General features: G+C 45.3%; 1 protein-coding gene across 1 annotated transcript in view; it reads left to right on the top strand.

Annotated features, from left to right (window-relative positions):
* The window catches only part of LOC119453466 (putative sodium-dependent multivitamin transporter), an 87,789-nt gene extending 71,861 nt beyond the window's left edge, over positions 1-15,928 (top strand). The window contains exons 11-17 of the mRNA XM_037715498.2: positions 327-436; positions 868-935; positions 1,023-1,109; positions 2,548-2,723; positions 4,293-4,393; positions 8,859-8,953; positions 14,103-15,928. Coding sequence (XP_037571426.1) covers positions 327-436; positions 868-935; positions 1,023-1,109; positions 2,548-2,723; positions 4,293-4,393; positions 8,859-8,953; positions 14,103-14,258 — 793 coding nt within the window. The 3' untranslated portion in view covers positions 14,259-15,928. The remainder of the gene's footprint in view (positions 1-326; positions 437-867; positions 936-1,022; positions 1,110-2,547; positions 2,724-4,292; positions 4,394-8,858; positions 8,954-14,102) is intronic.
* Positions 15,929-17,884: the final 1,956 nt, after the last annotated feature.

The raw sequence follows: 17,884 nt of genomic DNA, 5'->3' as shown, positions 1-17,884 counted from the left end.
AAATATAAATATTTTGTTTTAAGCATCTCGAATAGGTGCTTACAATTTTCACAATTGTCGGGAGAAAATGAGGAACACATTCCGTGCTATCACATTAAGAAAACTATTGAATCGTGGCTCGGAGGTCCTCCGATATAATTGTATCATCCCTTCTAAAAAGTCGCATCAAGAAAGTTAAAAACACTGAAGCGCTAAAGATATAAGAGAAATAATGGAGGTATCTAATAATAAGAACGAGAGGAATAAAAAAAACAAGGGGCGTGGTTTGAGCCAATATTGCCCCAAACCCCTGGTTACTAACGCATCAGTATTGATATTTGTTGCAGCACGGTTTCATCTGTTGTCAACTCTCACGCGGCCACATTTTACATCGACGTTATTGCGCCGTACTACAGATTATCGGAGGAGAAGGCCTTGATTGCAATGCGGCTGCTCGGTACGTGGAACTTTTTTCCGCTTCTTTAGAGTTGCCTCTTTCCGAGATGTTGCCATGATAGGCGATTTGTTACTTTGATGTATTAATGGATAACGCCAAAGAGCCCAGGATGGAGAACAGTGGGAAGATCGTTTCTCAGAATTATTGGCATTTTGGGATCAACACGAGAATGTAGGCATTCGCTAAAAAAAGACCGTGATAAGCATGATGCGACGAAGGAAACAAATACTCTCTTCCTCAGTTAGAGTGGTACAACCTGTTTTCGTATTCGCTACATACTTAAACTTGTACTGCGGGATCACTACAGCCGCAAGGAGACTTCTGTTCTAAAACACTACTATTGCTTTATCGGCTAAAGTAAGCACCCTGGAACTATACAATTCTGTAGCCTCTTTTAGAAACACTCACTAATGCAAATTATTTAATTTCAGCATTTGCCAGTGGTGCGATCATGACGCTTTTTGCAATCGCAGTGCCGTATATTGGCACGGCAACTCGGGTACGTTTATATTTTTCTATTTTGCCTCGTGCAGGTTGACGCTTGAATGCGCTTCATCCAGTCTTATGTATTTCTTTTTGCCCACAGCTGTTCTTAAACTTCTATGCCTCCGCTTCGGGACCATTCGCAGCGCTTGTCATTCTGGCCGTCACGTGTCCATGGGTCAATGCGAAGGTTTGCGACGCTACTGTACATCAGTTCATATTATTTCTGCACAATATTTGTCTACTACTAGTTGAGCTTTTTATCTGCACACGGAAAGATATAACAGAGGTGTTAACCAGCAAGCGAAGCCAAGCACGCTTCCATACATATGTGGTGGCTCTTTAGCATTGCGCAGCTTCTGAAATGTACTTTAAGCTTTCTTTTTGCTTAGCAGTGGATTCATTGTCTGTCACGAGTGTTTCGCGCGATGAAACCGAGCAAAGTACGTTCAGTATTTACTGATAGTTGGAATGTGCATTACAGTAAAATGACAACGCGATGATGAAAGAGTTGTGACGCCAGAAAAGTTGAAAACAGGGGGAATTACTGCTTTGGCGATGGTTCTGTTTTCTGTTCCAGTGTTTCTGGCGTAATGTTCTGTAAAGTTTCTTTCTGAGCACTTTTTAGAGCCTAAAAGCCGCTTATTGGAGTATATTGGCAGTTGCAGTGAAATATGGTATTTTTATTGCGATAGCAATTATATGGACACTCAAAAGCAGATTTCTGCCGTCGGCGTCGCCGTCGCCGTCGCCGTCGCCGTGAGGTTCCGTATGACGTCATTTGGAGATGAAATCGTCGCCGCGCGCCGAACGCTGTATGTGCGAGTGAAAGGGCGCGAGGGGCGCGTCTTTCACGGGGAGTGAACGCGCGGCGGAGAACAAACGCGCGTTCTGCGCCGTGCTCGCTTAAGGGCTGCAGAAGTAGGTGTCTCTTTTCTCCTTTACAATCACCATATATGTAGAGCAAACGCGCCTTCTTCAGACGTGCGAGAGGCCGTGGGGGAGGGGGAGGGAAGGGAGGCGACGTTTAGCTGCGGCACCAAGTGCCTATTTATATCAGAGGCTCCAGCAACAGTCACCAACGCCGCACGCATTTTGAGCTAACGCGGGCAAAACGCCGATGGCGTCGACAACAGTTCTGCGTGTTGTTGCTACCAAAGCCGCTCACCTTACTTCGTATGACATTGCTGTGTTGCTATCGCATTCATTGCTTCGCCCTTAGGGCGAAACTGTGACATTTTTTTAAATGTCAAAACGTCAAGTATGATGTGCCATCCATTCTCTAATCTGTGTTGAGATTAGCGGTATTTTTATGCAAGTACGTATATGAATAAGGTGTACAAGGTCGTCCACTTTGAAGGGATACACCTGCTTACTATTCAAGCACTCATACTAGCTTCGATTTAGCCTGAAACGTAACAGAGTAATATTAATTCATTGTTACATATCAGCATTCATCTTGGTAAATACAATGTATTTAGTGAAGTATAACATGTATTAATAATAGATTGGTTCGATTACTAACGAGGTGTTACCCTTGAAAGGACGCGATCATGTACATGACGGTGAACTGTATTAAAATTCGACTTCGTGCCTTTCACTGTACATGGGGTCCTCTCGCATCGCAGGGTGCGGCCTGGGCGAGCTTGGTCGTTTGCGCGCTCCAGATGTGGCACGCGGTGGGCAGGAGCTTGTCCAGTGTGGCGAAGCCGCCCGTATTTCCTGGCACGCTCGACAGGTGCCCTGTGCCAGAAAACATGACCGCAGAAGCATCGATGAATCTGTACAAAGTGGACGCGCAAAGGTATTGGCTTTTGGCTTGATTTGGATGCTGATTTGGCGTGATTTGGATGCTGGAGATCTTTCTGTCAGGAAATGTTTTCTTTCACTGACGAAGCGGAACCACCAACGCTGGACATAAAGAAGTACATCGTGTTTCCTTCTTACCATCTTCTAACCGTATTGAAGAGGCCGGGGCTCCTGCTCTATGGCAGCGCACAGAAAAGCTACGAAGCTTTATTAGTCATAGAGGAGACACGCTTTGGCCTTAGAGGTCCCTGTCCCGCCGTAGTGTACCTTGAGTCATTTATTAAAAATGAGAAAAAAATAGGCATTCTGCTATGCGTTAGAATCCCATTGTATTTGAGGTTAATGTTCGATGCCGGCCTGAAATACTACACGCTGCGGTGACTCAGAGACGTTAACATTAGTCTGCTGAGTCAGTCAGCCTACTGATTGAGTGAATGCAGTCAGAACTGATAGTTGGGCGAGTTGGTACGAATTCATAGTGAAATATTTACCGCGAACAATTGACAAGGACAAAGTGAAGGGGGCTCGTGGGTCCCCCTTCACTGTGTCCTTGTCAATTGTGCGCGCTAAATATTTCACTATGAATGCGGTCAGTCAGTCATTTAGTTCTAAATACAAACACACCTTAAGCGAGACAGAGTGAGAAAATACGCGGATCACACGCACTGTGGGAATCAATGTAAGCGAAGCTTAGTATGCTCTTTGCTTTGATTCAGGATAATTAGCGGTGATGTTGGCGGCGAATGTGAAATTTGTTCAAAGTTTAGTGCAATACGAGAGTGGTGAGTTGATGTTAAACGTTACCTTGTGTGCACCAATAATGTTTGTCTGCGTATTTCACAGAACACACAGGGATGCGTGTTTGCTCGAGGCCTTGTTGTGCGTCATTGTTCATAACCTCTGAGGGGGTAGAGCATTATCATTGCCTCGCATGGCACATCGCATCGTGACATAAGTGTGCAGAAGAACATTTCTTCAACAACGGCTAGTCAGCAAGGGGACTGCTCTTGCGCGTTCGGCTGCTGGAGAGGAGTGTTCGGAGGTTTGACTTACGGACGCGGCCGCGCAGCAGGCGTCACCACCACGGCTGCCGGCAGACACGCCAGCTCCAAGTGCTTTCTTCAGGCTATGCACGATTGTAATGTCTACACTATCACAGCCCAGCGCGCGACCTCCACAGCCCACCACCTGTATTTTTGTCGCATAGGAACGCACGCACTGCACGTGCCGTATGCACAAACAGTGAAACGCCGCCACAGCAGCACCGGCCGGGATGCATAGGGATGCGCGGAGGTGAGTTCTATCTGGGGGTGTTGCAAGAAACCCAGCGGCGGGTGCGAGCAAGACGATAGCAGCGCTTGGAAAGTCGGGAGAAGAGGCATAGAAAGCTTTGTTTTGAAAAGTGCTGCATCGTAGCTGTGACTTTATGTACATGTCAGAAACGACGAGCAGAAATTTTCCTTTTGAAATGGAATGTGTTGTTTGCGGTTACGTTGGTTTTAGGTAATTTTCAACTCAGTTTTTAAAGACGATGATGTACTGTTATTTTTTCTGCCGTTTACAGCTCCTTCGTCTTCCCTCTGTATCGCCTGTCCTTCTTTTGGAGCTCCTTTTTTGGTGCCCTGCTGACGATACTGCTTGCCGTGGCATTGAGCATCGCAACAGGTTCGCATTTAATACACTTTGATGGCCAAATTGCCTAGAATACAAAATACTGCGAATGACGATACCTATGCTGCGTTTATTCTGTTATTATGCTAGGTCAAATAGGCTATATACAATGCAGACAAATTAGAATCCACTGGCCGTGCTTTCTGACAAGCTTCGTATGACGTTGTTTTGCAATAGTTGGAGTCAGTGTCACTCTAACTGCACATGCACCCTTGTATTTTTCTGACCGGGCCGCGCAATGTATCTCTCAAGGCAATGTTTTTTTGTTAGCAGATGTCGAGAGATAACAACGATCGACTAGGGCGCATCTGTTCGTTGTCAAGTTTAAATGCTTCTTTTGAATGCTTCAGCCACTATCCTGCCATGGAGAAAAATTATACATGTATGATGTGAGCAACAATTGGATGAAATCGTTACGAACAAGTTTTTTCCGGCGTGATCTCTTTTGCATGATATATATTGAATTATTTCTGAAAAATTTCGACTTTCACATTTGCTAATACTCTCACATCGTAGTGACGATGTAGAACACAGTTGCAAAACTGGGATAGACGAAACTAACTTTTTATTCGGCGGACCTTTGCTCAGAAACACAGAGCACAATCGGCGATCGGCGAAAATCTGATTGGCAGGTCAAGTGCGTCGAATTTATACATGTCTTGTCGAAGGTTTGAGCGTAACTACTGGTACCCGCATGCCTTTCAGAAATTACTACACAATTCTCGTCCCGCATACAATCAGGTGATATTAGGTTCGTTGACAACAGACACAAGAGGTAGATTTAACGATAACCTTCGAGTAAATTCCAAATCATGCATGCGCGTCTTTCGCTGAGTGATAAATTTAAGTTGTTAGCGGATGAAATGCGGTCCCCGAGAAAAGGTTAAATAAGTACACGTGTCAACACGATACTTGAAAAAAATTGCGCTTTCGCATTGTACAAATATTTACAGCCTTGCTCACTCTACAGTCGTCCCAATGTTTTGACGTCTTTACCTCGCCATCATAATTGCGCAATAATGCGCCATTAATGTTGTGTGTGGACATGTTGCAGTTCTGTGCATGTAACTCTAACTGTTTGGTGTTTACATTCTGGTGATGGGATTTGCATAACTTATGCAACCGCTTGGCCACTCACAATTTTGAGCGTTTTTGTTTGTATTCATCCATTTCATCCAACCATTACGAAATTTCAGACATAAATGTCTGCAATTTCTAATCGGTGTGGCTTGCACTGCACAACCAGTTTCTTAATCTCGACAACAAAAATCTGGTCTTCGGTTACGTTGGTTTAAAGTAATTTTCAAATCAGTGTTTAAAGACAATGAAGTCATACGAATTTTGAAAAAACATATCGCTCCCCATGCTCATCCACTACTGAATTTTGTGACGCACTCAATAAAATTAAGAAAACATTATTACATCAAAAACAGAACGTTATCATCATTGGTGGCATAAACATTAACTCAGATGATAAAACACCTTTTTCCTCTATAAGCTACTCCAGTTTATTTCATAGTTTAGGTTACGAGTGCCTAATTGCCCAATCGATAAGATTTAGTAATGACGGAAGCAGGCTTATTGATCATGCACTGTCAAATTGGCTGCGTCTGCCCAAAGCAAGTGTCTTGAATACAGATATCACGAATAATTACTCTGTATTTGTTTGCTTCGTTTCCCTTTCTCTTGTTCGCCGCATTCCTTCATTTACCAAACTTTTTTTAGACAAAAAGGAGTTCATTGGTGCTATCACAGCTATCAATTTGTCCTCGGAAAGTGGTATTACTGACCGACAGAAGGCATTCTTGAAATTATTATTTTTTTTGCGCACACACTTTGATTTTAACTCTCATAGAAGGAAAAGCAAAAAAGAAATAATAGATTCCTCTCAAAGGCCCTGAATGAATAATGGAAGGCGATGCGTGAGCGGGAATGTCCTGACAAAAAATTATAAAGTGACCTTTTAATGTTGGCCTGCTTGAAATGTACGAAAAAATATGCAATGTTATCAATGCTAAATTGAAGGAAGTCAAACACCAATATTATGAGCAGAGAATTCCTGAATGTATATCAGATAATAGTAAACAATGGAAAATTGCTAATGACATTTTAAATAGAAACGTAAATGCTGATCATATTTTATTAGACATGCAGATTTATAGTCACCCGACAGAAATCGCTGACGCCTTTAAGTAATTTCTTGTTGAATCGGTCTGTAAAGCCATCACCCGATTTCAACGCCTCCTTTACTCGTTTTCATTATTCATTTTTCTTGTTGCCAACAACACGTGACGAGGTACTTTATGTCATACGAATTTTGAAAACCACAATGGCGTGGCTTGATGGCATGCGGCCTTACTATATAAAAATTATTGCTCCTCTGATATAAGATGTTCTTTTTGTTTTAATTACCAATATATTCAAATCTGGCATTTTGTCTAATGAGCTAAAAGGAGGAAAGGTTACTGCCGTTTGAAAAAGGTGGCCGTTCAAGAATGACAAATTATAGACTCATTTGCATATTGCTTTTCCTCAGTCACGTAATATAAAAGTTAGTGGTTATACGTTTAAAAATACCTATCAAAATTTATTGTTCCGTCTTCTTATAAGTTCGGATTCCAGCAGCAATATTGAATTGAGCTAACCCTAGTGTCTTTACTGATATTTCGAGGAAAATTATTGATGACGGTAATTTGCCGGCTCAGTATTCATCGATCTCAATAAAGCATTTGCCACATTTGATCGTTTCATACTCCTTAAGAAGCTTGAATTATTCGGAATTTGTGGTCCTCCTCTGCAACCTTTAAAATTGACTTACATAATTGAATTCAAATTGTCAATGTTTCTGATGCCCTCTCGCATATGAAAACTACTAAGTTAGGTGTACTTCAAGGTTCTATTCCTGGCACTCTTTTCTTTCTAATTTTTTAAATGGTATCACTAACTAACCTAAATACTCTCAATGTAAGTTATCAAATGGCGATCACTTAATGATACTAAATTCTGCGAATTGCATTTTAGCACTGGTAACTAAACTGAACTATGACATTGCAAAGGTTAATGAATAGTGTAATAAAAATAAACTGCAAATAAACCTTCTTAAGTAAAAATTCGTTGTTTTGAGATCTGGCTAACGTCTCATAAATAGTATAGCTTAGTCATTACTGGGCAGCATCAAATTAGTCTGAACGATTACGCCACATACTTGGGAGTCAAATTAGAGCACAATCGTAAATTCCATCATCATATTGCATGCGTAAATAGAAAACGGCTTACGGCATGCGAGTTCTCATCAGAGCAAGCTCCGATTTCAACCATAACACACTGTTGTCGCTCTATTACGCATTTATTTATTCAGATAACAACTGTGTTGTGGCGTCTTGGGGAAACACATAATACTGATATCAGGTCGTCGGAAGTTATTCAAAATTAAGCCATCAAGGTGCTAATTAAAAGCTCTTAGAATGCTAATGCAAGACATCTGCTCAGAACTAATAATATGTTCACCGTATCTCAGATATTTAACTATAATTTGGACATCTTATTTTAAAAGCTGATAAGCATTGGGCTCCCAGTTGACCTTATTTCGGAATCAACTTTACTGCATCCAAGCTAACATAATAAAGTTGTTTGTAACAAAAATTTTATCTTGCCCAAAGTGCGCACTAATTATGTCAAATTCACATTTCATTTTTCCTACATTTCATTGTGGAAGACTTTCATTGTGTTTTCAGTGATAACAAAGTGTAAGACCATATACAAATTTAAAAATGAAGGTAAAGTGTTTTTGATTAATTTCTTCTAATTGCGGTATGCCCTCTTCATTGTTCTTGCTCACTGTGTATCACATTGTTTTTGATAATTTTTTTAGGTTGGTACCCTAGCTTATGTTCACGTAAATTGCTCATATTTCTGTCATTAGTTTTTGACAATAGATGCGTCTTTGTATTTGAATACATATCTTTGTCTTTTCTCGCTAGGCTTGTTATTTGCGTGTAGTTCAGGTTTCACATACATCTGTACATACTTGCACAATTGTCTTCCTTACTTGTTTTTTTCTCATTGTTTTGTCTATTTCAGCTTAACTTGTTTTCTTACGTTTGTTCTACTTTTTGACCTGTGTGTTATTGTCACAATATTGCTTTATGTTGCTACCATGTAGTAATTCCTCTCGCCACCTAACCTTGAACGGATATCCCAATACAATCTTTTGTTATGGGACCTTTTTATATATTTTATATCTGTCAAAACTTGTAAATAATTTGAAGCAATATACTTGTAAACTAAGCTGCTTTAGTATTTGCTTTTTGTTTTACCTAATAACCTGAAGCCGCGGTTCCGTCTTTCGTTTTGGTAACCATTTTAGTATGTCATTTGTATTTAATGGATTAAATAGAATGAATATTAATTAGAAGAAAACTAAAATTTCCAAATTACATAATTTATTTCATATTTCAAGGTGGCAGACAGAAGGCCAGAACCAAACTACGCTTCACCAGCCGTGTATTTATTGACTTCTGGAAAAGATTCAAGTTCATTGGTACGAAATTTGACGTAAGTAGCAACTTTGTGAATGTTCTTTTTGTGCAGCTTTACTCAACACGGAAGACACAAAAGCAAGATGCACCGTCATTTTGTATCGTGAATCTATGGATTTAAGTATTATCATTAGATGTGTGTAGTAAATGTGCGGGATTGAATGGTGAGAAAAATTCATTGTTTGCTGTCTCGTGCATCAGTACGCAAGACAGCATGTTTTGTTATTCTGCTTTGTGCCCTACATCATTGTGGATTATTACTTACAGCGCGAACGAATCAACAGAGACAAAGAAGAAAGAGGAAACACGAGCGCTGACTCAAGAAAAAAAGTGTATTGCTTGCAAACACGATATAAATAGGAAAACTCACGCATGCGTACACTCACACACCATCTATTACCCTCAACCACGGAGTAAGATAAGCTAGGAGCGCCGACTCCGCTCGTCTGGAAGGGACACATTCTGCAACGCCGGTTCCTGCTTCACAGCGTTTTCGCCGGATGGCGCTATGAACGAAGAAAACTCTGCAGCGGAGAGGCGGGCCCAACAAACCGAAGGATCAAAGGTGCGGGGACTCTCTCGTGGCGCCTGCTTGCCTATCCGTTTTGTCGTCTGCTCCGCGCACGCCCTGACGCCTGTAGCGCACATAGCTCTTGCGGTTCACGAAGTGACGCTAGCAGGAGAAACAAGTCATGTATCATTTCAATAAATTTATTTTATACAGGCCAAATGCAGGGTATTTGCCAGGTGGCCTACATGGAACTTTACAAGGCACAGGAACAGAAAATAAACAAATTACGGAAACTAAGACGGAAAGAAAAACTATAGCAAATGGTAAGGCGATATAACGGCAGTTCGGGTGGTCTCAAGGAATGACAGAAAACAGCGAAAAGAAGTTTTTAAGCAAAAACTGACGTTTATCACTCTTTTTTGTCTGAGCACGCATCAAGTGCTAAGATGCTTCGCTTGCATCTGTTTCTCGCGGTGCTTTACGTGTCGCCCGGCTCTCTTGCGAGGAGAATCGCCACATTCTCATTAAACATAATAATTGGGAATTCCTGCCAATGTTTGCTGCTCATTATTTCACAAGGGAAGCTCTGATTATGTGTTTGCATAACTGGGGGAATCATCTCGAAGGCAAGGCTGAGAATTTACAGGGTAGCCAGCCGGTATTTACACTGGCTAACCTCCTTGTCTTTCTTTCCTTTCCTTTCTCTCTCTCTCTCTACATTACGGCATTTCTCTGGACAAGGAAAGGCACCTGCACTGTGTGTAGTTGTAGACAAATTTAAATTGCGCTCCTCTCGTCCTTCCGCATTGGCGTCTTCTGGTTCCTCCTGGCACTCAGATAAGCTGCTTCTCGAAATGTCGCGAACATATTTTGTCCATTGCTTTAAGCGCTCACTTACCTTCAGGAATTTTTTGACGCCACTGGTGCAGTAGTTGAAGATCAGATGGCGCCGCGAAGAGCGAAAACACTGTCCTGTTGCTCAGTCTCTTCACGCACAAGTATCAAGATACCTTGTTCCGTCAGGCATGAATAAACATACTGGCGACCTGGTAAACAAAGCGAGGAAGACGAAAATTTCGCATCTTCGCTTCCGCGCAGGCGTAGAGTGAAAAACAAGTACTTCTGTTGTGTCTTTTTGTAAAGCATCATTTATCGTCTGTTTCCTCTAAAAACATCTAAAAATGTTTCGTATGCGTGCATAAAAGTGCTACCGCGTGTTTATTTGCGCTTTTATTATTTGTGCGCATATATTTTTTTGTGTTATTGCTGTCAAATTGAGAAGGCCGAGGGTCCACGTTTGTAGCAGACGACACGCTCTACGGGTGCCGCGCTGCCGGTTCTGCGGAGCCGTCGCCGCCGTCGCTGCCGGTCTCCGCCACTCAGCGCATGCGCACACGGAAGCAAGCTGTTGAGTGTTTTCCCAACGTTGGTTTTCCACGCGCGTTGAGAGATAGCGCTACGCGATGTATAATTTACGTTACACGGTTTGTCCTGAGCAAATTCGTTGCGCGGCGGCAGAGTCGGCTCTCCTGTTTATCTTACTCCGTGCCCTCAACCCAAAAGCGAAACAAGACAGAAGACCGGCAACACAAGATAGTGGGATTTCGTAACAGTTAGATACATCCAAAGAACTATTTTATTTGTTGTGTAGCGCCTGTTGATTCGTTCGCGCTGTAAGTAAAATTTTGGACGGTGCTTTAGCTTCGCCTTCAAGAGTGGAACGCGATAGCATTCAAATATCCCAGAATGCTTGTCAGGCTTCCCGGCAACTGCAGCTTCCTTTTTTCGCCACCTTCGCCTCCGCGCGCCGCGGCCGTTTTACGCTAGCGTAGCCATATACAGTAACTCTACGCTGCCGAGGAGGCGAGCGTCATCTAGATGGTGTTTTTGAAAGTAACCTACCCGAGTGCGCCGCTGTTGGTATGGTAGAAATGCTGGAAAAGGGGTTTGTGTTTGAATTTCATCGCAACAGAATTATGCTTTTTCGTGCATGTATATTACAATCCGACGCTATGATGTCTGTAGGTTGTGGTTAAGTCGTACTTTACGATTGTTTTAGCGAATTTTACTTTGAGAAATTCAATTTTGTTCACTAACGCCTCGGTGCCACGCGGAGGGCCTGCGTGGTCGGGGAGGTTTGGAAAGAGTTTCCCAGCCACGGACGCCTCTGCGCCACGCCGACACCGACGCTGACGCCGGATTTTCTGCGACACGGAGCCATTAACGCTATCGCGTTAAAGGGATACGGACACAAAAGTTGGCGGGTCGTTTTTTGCGTCGGAACAAAAGTTGAACTGTTCAAAATGACGAATACAACAAGCTGCTTTGAAGAAAAAAAGAACGAGAAACATCTTTTTTTTGCGATTTTCTGTTGCACCTTGCCTCCAAGCGGCCGCCGGCAGAAGCTTAAATATCACGTCATGACCTCCACCGGCGCGCGCGCGCGGCCAAGGTCGGCCACAGCCGTCGCAGTGTTTCCGGGGGTGTCGGTGCCTTGCAGCGTTTGTTTAACCCCTTTCCGCGATCTTCGCACGTGGTCCGTCCGAAACATTATCCCCGTCGGCGCTCCACGCAGGTGGTGCGCCTTACATGTGCCTTCCCGCGGTCGTCGCTCGGTATTGACGCGCTCCTCGCGGCGGAAGGAAATGCCCAAACATTGCTGTTATACCAGCATCGTCGGTCGTGATACGCCGTCGCACTCGTTTCCCAGAGACGAGAAGGTGCGTAAACTTTGGATACCTGCTTGTCAGTCATCACACACAGCCTGGAGACCTCTAATAATGACTTCATTTGCGCGGACCACTTCGTCGACGATGATAATGTGGCCAGCCCGGCTGTGATGCCGCTTAAAAAGCAATGCTTGCCTGACGCTGTGCCATCGGTCTTCTCACGAAAACGCAAGGCAGAAATGATGAGGGGCGAGTTGGAAAAGAGGAGTCGAAAAGATGTCGGCACTGTTTTCGTTCACTTGCAGCCTTCTTGAGGAGTGTGAGGGTAAGGCTCGGGCGTGATGCCCGAGGCTGGGCACGAAGGCAGTAATGTCTTCAAAAATGTTGGCAAAGCATAGTAAAACAATACAAGGCATGCGAGCGCGACTCACGAGATCAGACACACACAGAGCTCTGCTTCTCCACAGAAAAAAACTGCGCAGAACGACAGACAGGTGCTGCCATCTGTCGGCATAAACTACTATTCAGTCATCCAAGCAGTGCTGAAAAAATTAAATTATGGGGTTTTACGTGCCAAAACCACGATCTGATTATGAGGCACGCCGTAGTGGGGAAATTTGGACCACCTGGGGTTCTTTAACGTCCACCTAAATCTAAGTACACGGGTGTTTTCACATTTCGCCCCCATCAAAATGCGGCCGCCGTGGCACGCAGTGCTGAAGTACCCCGCAGCTGCCTCGCCAGCGTGCGCTCTTGAAAAAAGCAAGTTTACAGAGGAAATGACAAACAATTCTTGCACAAGTGTCTGGTGCAAAGCGAAATCGTCGCGCTACGGTTCGCGAAAACCTGACCGGCACTTCCACGGCCGCCGGCTCTCCTTCGTCGCTTGACGCGGAAGGCTCGTAACCGTAAGCGGTAATATTTATTGCCAAGTTGGAAGGGTCCTCGTCTTCAGACATGTTCTCATCGCTGGTAGAGGCACCAGAACTCGAATCCATGCTCGCGATGACGGTGTCGGCGCGCTTCGAATAACTGCGGCCGGCCGGCTGGCTATCTGACGAGTGAGTCGTGACGTAACGCCTTCCAACTCCCGCGGGTCGGGCGGCGAGGCGCGCGCTCACAAAAACGCCAAAAGTAAAGCCATCGGCTCAAAAATGAGCTAAGTGACTACTTATTTTCGATATAATCCCACACGGAGGATTCATTTTCAGCATTTTCGTAAAATTTTCAGATTTCGCGTCCGTATCCCTTTAACAATGCAGATGTACCGATATCGCTCTGCTAGCTATCGTACATAAGTCTAGCGTTACCGTTCTCGCAATAATTGACATTTTCCTATAGTGAAAGTTTACACACAGTTCATCATCGCTAGGTGGTATAACTTTACTGCTGGAAAAGTATTATTCTTCCACTGCTCTTCTGGGCTGCTTGGAATACTCCAAGCTGACACTTTTCGAAGTAGTTAAGCAATCAAACATTATCTCAGCTCCCTTCCCTGATGTTCAGCTCTATTGGTAGCACGTCTTTTACTAACAGACGGCCTGTTATTTGTTCTAGTCATCACAAATTCGTGATATCCATCAATTTTTTCTTTGATTGAGCTAGCACAATAATCACAGCTTCATTTTGATCGATATGACATCTTCCACAACTCCTAACAACGCTTATGTGTTGTGACAATAATTGGTCCCAAGCATTGAATTATTACTCGCACAAAGCAGCAGGGAAATTGGGCGGTGTGACGCTTGCCTCAACATGTAGTTACCCACGGGCTCAGGATGTGGTTTCATGAAGAGGTTCCAGTCTAGCTGATATGGGCGGAATTGGCTTTATGCCTTGTCCAGGTCCCAAATAAAAGACCAGCACCAAAGGCATATTAGATGGTTTTTGGCTCTAAACGCTGTTGAGCGTCACTCACATGCGCGGTCAGAATGAAAAATTAAAAACATTGCCTTTGTTTGTGTTATTCTTTTTTTTATTCGCAGGTAGAAACGTCGAAGGCATTCACTGGCGTGAAGATCTCAGGCGACAAGTCCGAGGACGATGAGCGCACGAAGCTAGGCACGGAGCTTTCCCCGGTGTTCAAAGAGCGTACAAGCAGCGACGTGTCCGTTGGAAATGTGGCAGAGTGCTCAACGTAATGGAACGAGCAGTTGCCGATCACTGTCACTGAGGTTCATAACTGTGATTCATCATCATCATCAGCCTATATTTATGTCCACTGCAGGACGAAGGCCTCTTCCTGCGATCTCCAATGACCCCTGTCTTGCTCTAGCTGATTCCAACTCGCACCTGCAAATTTCCTAACCAACTTCATCACCACACCTAGTTTTCTGCCGTCCTCGACTGCGCTTCCCTTCTCTAGGTATCCATTCTGTAACTCTGATGGTTAACCAGTTATCGATCCTACGCATTACATGGCCTGCCCAGCTTCATTTTCCCCTCCTAATGTCAAGTATAATATCGGCTATCCCTGTTTGCTCTCTTATTCACACCGCTCTCGTCCTGTTTCTTAAGGTTAGGCCTAACATTTTTCGTTCCATCGCTCTTTGTGCGGTCCTTAACTTGCTCTCAAGATTCTTTGTTAACCTCCAAGTTTCTGCCGCATATGTTAGCACCGGTATAATGCAGTGATTGTACACTTTTCTTCTAAACGGCAGGTGGTAAGCTCCCAGTCAGGATTTAACGATGCCTGCCATATGCACTCCAACGAAATTTTTATTTTTCTGTAAATTTTCTTCTCATAATCAGGGTTCCCTGTGAGTAATTGACCTAGATAAACGTACTCCTTTACAGACACTACAGGCTGACTGGCGATCCTCAATTCTTGTTCCCTTGCCAGGCTATTGAAAACTATATTTGTCTTCTGCATATTCATCTTAAACCCAACTCTTCTATACACTTTATCGTTTAAGGTTCTGAATAATTTGTTGTAATTCGTCTCCATTGTTGCTGAATAGGACAATGTCATCTGCAAACTGAAGGTTGCTGAGGTATTCGCCTTTGATGTTCACTCCTAAATCTCCCAGTCTAAGAGCTTGAATACTTCTTCTAAAGCATGCAGTGTATAGCATCGGAGAGATTGTGTCTCCTTGCCTGACTCCTTTCTTGATAGGTAACTTTCTACTTTTCATGTGGAGAACTGTTATTGCGTGAGATCAAATCTTTTATATATTTGCAACGGTGCTGTCTAGTGAGAAAACCACGCTGACACGAAGAACAACTGCCGCCATAGGAAACTGTGCAGGTGCGTGTGGACTGAGAAGACGCACAGGTCGAACCGAGGTCACCTAAAGAGCCTAACGGCTGCTACATCAGGATGTGGCGGTACTTATTTGGACTCACATTACATAATCGCAATTAGGGGATGAGGGGGGCATGGAAAAGCTGAGACAGGGGTTTTTCGCACTCATGGCCATCTGACACTATATGCCGCATTTACTTGTGTGGCGGCACTGCCGTGCAACTCCATTGTGCCTTGGACTTCCTGCTGTAAGTGCATTCCTCCTGGTATGGAAGTCGGCAGCGGAAGCCAAGATGACGTAGCGATTCCATTCCAATCTCCTGACGGTGTGGCCTCACTTGTCGGAGCGGCGCTCCGCTTGTGTTATCATTGTTATCGGCTGGCCGCGAGCAGTGGAAGATACAGAGAATTGAATCCCTCGAAATAGATTGTTACAGTTTAGCGGCCCTAAAGTGTGGAGGCGCACCTATAAGGGAACATATGGCAGATAAACTATTTACGCTTTCACAAAACAAAGCCATCACGATAAGTTCTTGGCATCGTTTGTTATAATAAAGGAGTGAATGATTTTTTCAACCAAGTTGTTGTCGTCTTTTTTCACACATTTCAAATCTACTCAAGTCCTATCGTTGTGTTTTCTATAATGACGCAAGTAGAGCTTCAGAAGCAGTATTGGGTTTCCTATAGATAACAGTTAGCTGGAGAGCCAATGCGCTTTATTGATTGGAAGTTTCAGCAGAGCGTGTTTTTTTCTTCAAGCTTTATCCGGAAATTATGCAAAAGTTTGCTGCTGCTTTCCTTTAGATTATCGTGCACCATGTGCTGTGTGATTTTCTTCATTTCTCACTTATCGAAGAATGTTTCTTTATTTTGGCAAGTGTACTACTGAATGTTACTGTTTACATGTTGTATATTTCGTAAAAAAAGATAGTTGCGTGTAAATATAGCTTGCCTGCTTGCCTCATTTTCACTAGCTTTTACAGTAAACTATAGGAAAATTATGCTGTTCAGACGTCAGTAAATAACTGTCTTAGCTTGTTAAGTATTCCGTTAATAAAAAAAGTTGTCGCAGTTTCACCTGAAAGGCGAAGCATCAATTGCGATAGCAAATTTGTAGAGAGGTATACGGAGTAATGATATTAGCTTTATCAGCTGTATAAACTTGGACATGCAGCAGCACCGGCAACACGCAGAACTATTGTCGACGCCTTCGGCGTTTTGCCCGCGTTAGCTCAAAATGCGTGCGGCGTTGGTGACTGTTGCCGGAGCCTCTGATATAAATAGGCACTTGGTGCCGCAGCTAAACGTCGCCTCCCTTCCCTCCCCCTCCCCCCCTGCCCCTCCCCCTCGGCCTCTCGCGCGTCGGAAGAAGGCGCGTTTGCTCTACATATATGGTGATTGTAAAGGAGGAAAGAGACGCTTACTTCTGCAGCCCTTAAGCGAGCACGGCGCAGAACGCGCGTTTGTTCTCCGCCGTGCGTTCACTCCCCGTGAAAGCGCGCGTCCCTCGCGCCCTTTCACTCGCACATACAGCGTTCGGCGCACGGCGACGGGGGAGTTCGCCCTGACTGTCGAAGAGAGAGGTTGTGTTGCGTCTCGCTCCGACGACCTCGCCTCGCCAGTCGCGCCTAGCTCTTCTCCCGTGCGGTCGTGCCTGCACTTCGCCCCGGCGTGTGCTGCACGAGCCGCGTGGCTCACCATCGTCGGCGACGTCACCTGCAGCCGCGCACGATTTGCGCGTCCCAACGCGCAACCTCGTGTGTTCCCTGCGGGATTGCATCGTGCGACGAGTGGATTTGCTTCAGTGTTGTGCTCCGCGAGTGGCGTGCCCAACCCGACATCTGTGCCGCGTCCCCGGCTGTGCCGCCTCGTGCGCGCATCGCGTGGTCGGTGCTGCGCGCGCGACATGCGTGTAGTGTGTTTGCCCCCTGTGCCGCGCGGTTCGCGTGTTGACTGCAGAGCCGAGCGGCATGGAGGGCTTCCGCAGGCCAGGAGAGCGCCCGCCGCGCGCGGGCCATCGTCGAAGTGCGAGCGCGTCTCTCGCGACCCTTGTGCCCGTGACGCTACAAGCGCTACAAGCGTCGCGTGAGGGAGGCGAACTAGAGGTGCGCGCCGCCGAGATCGTGGACGCGTGGATAAAGAAACAGGCCACCACCACCCAAGCAGCTGCCGCCGCGGCCGCCGTCACCGAGACACACGTAGCGCCGGCGGCGCCTTCCCCCCAGGCGAGCCTTCTCCCCGCGGAGCAAGTCGCCGCCATTGCAGACTTGGCCAGCGCCGCCCCGCTGCCCCCTTCGGACGACGAGGAGGCCATGGACTCCTCCTCCTCGCGCAAACGCACGCGCGAAGCAGAGAGCGAGGAGGAGGAGCAAACCGGTCGCCGCAAGCTGCCGCCGCCGACCGCCCCACCTTGCCCGGAGAGCAGGGACGACGGCGACGCCATCTCCCGGCGCCCGGGGGACTCAGCCGCCTCCTCGTCACCGCCCGCGGCAAGAGATGGCGCCCCCGCCGATGCGCCGCCTG

This window comes from Dermacentor silvarum, chromosome 5, assembly GCF_013339745.2.
Source record: "Dermacentor silvarum isolate Dsil-2018 chromosome 5, BIME_Dsil_1.4, whole genome shotgun sequence".
NCBI classification, from domain to species: Eukaryota; Metazoa; Arthropoda; class Arachnida; order Ixodida; family Ixodidae; genus Dermacentor; species Dermacentor silvarum.
The sequence above is the reverse complement of the archived record's forward strand: the minus strand, read 5'-3'. Positions and strand labels throughout refer to the sequence as shown.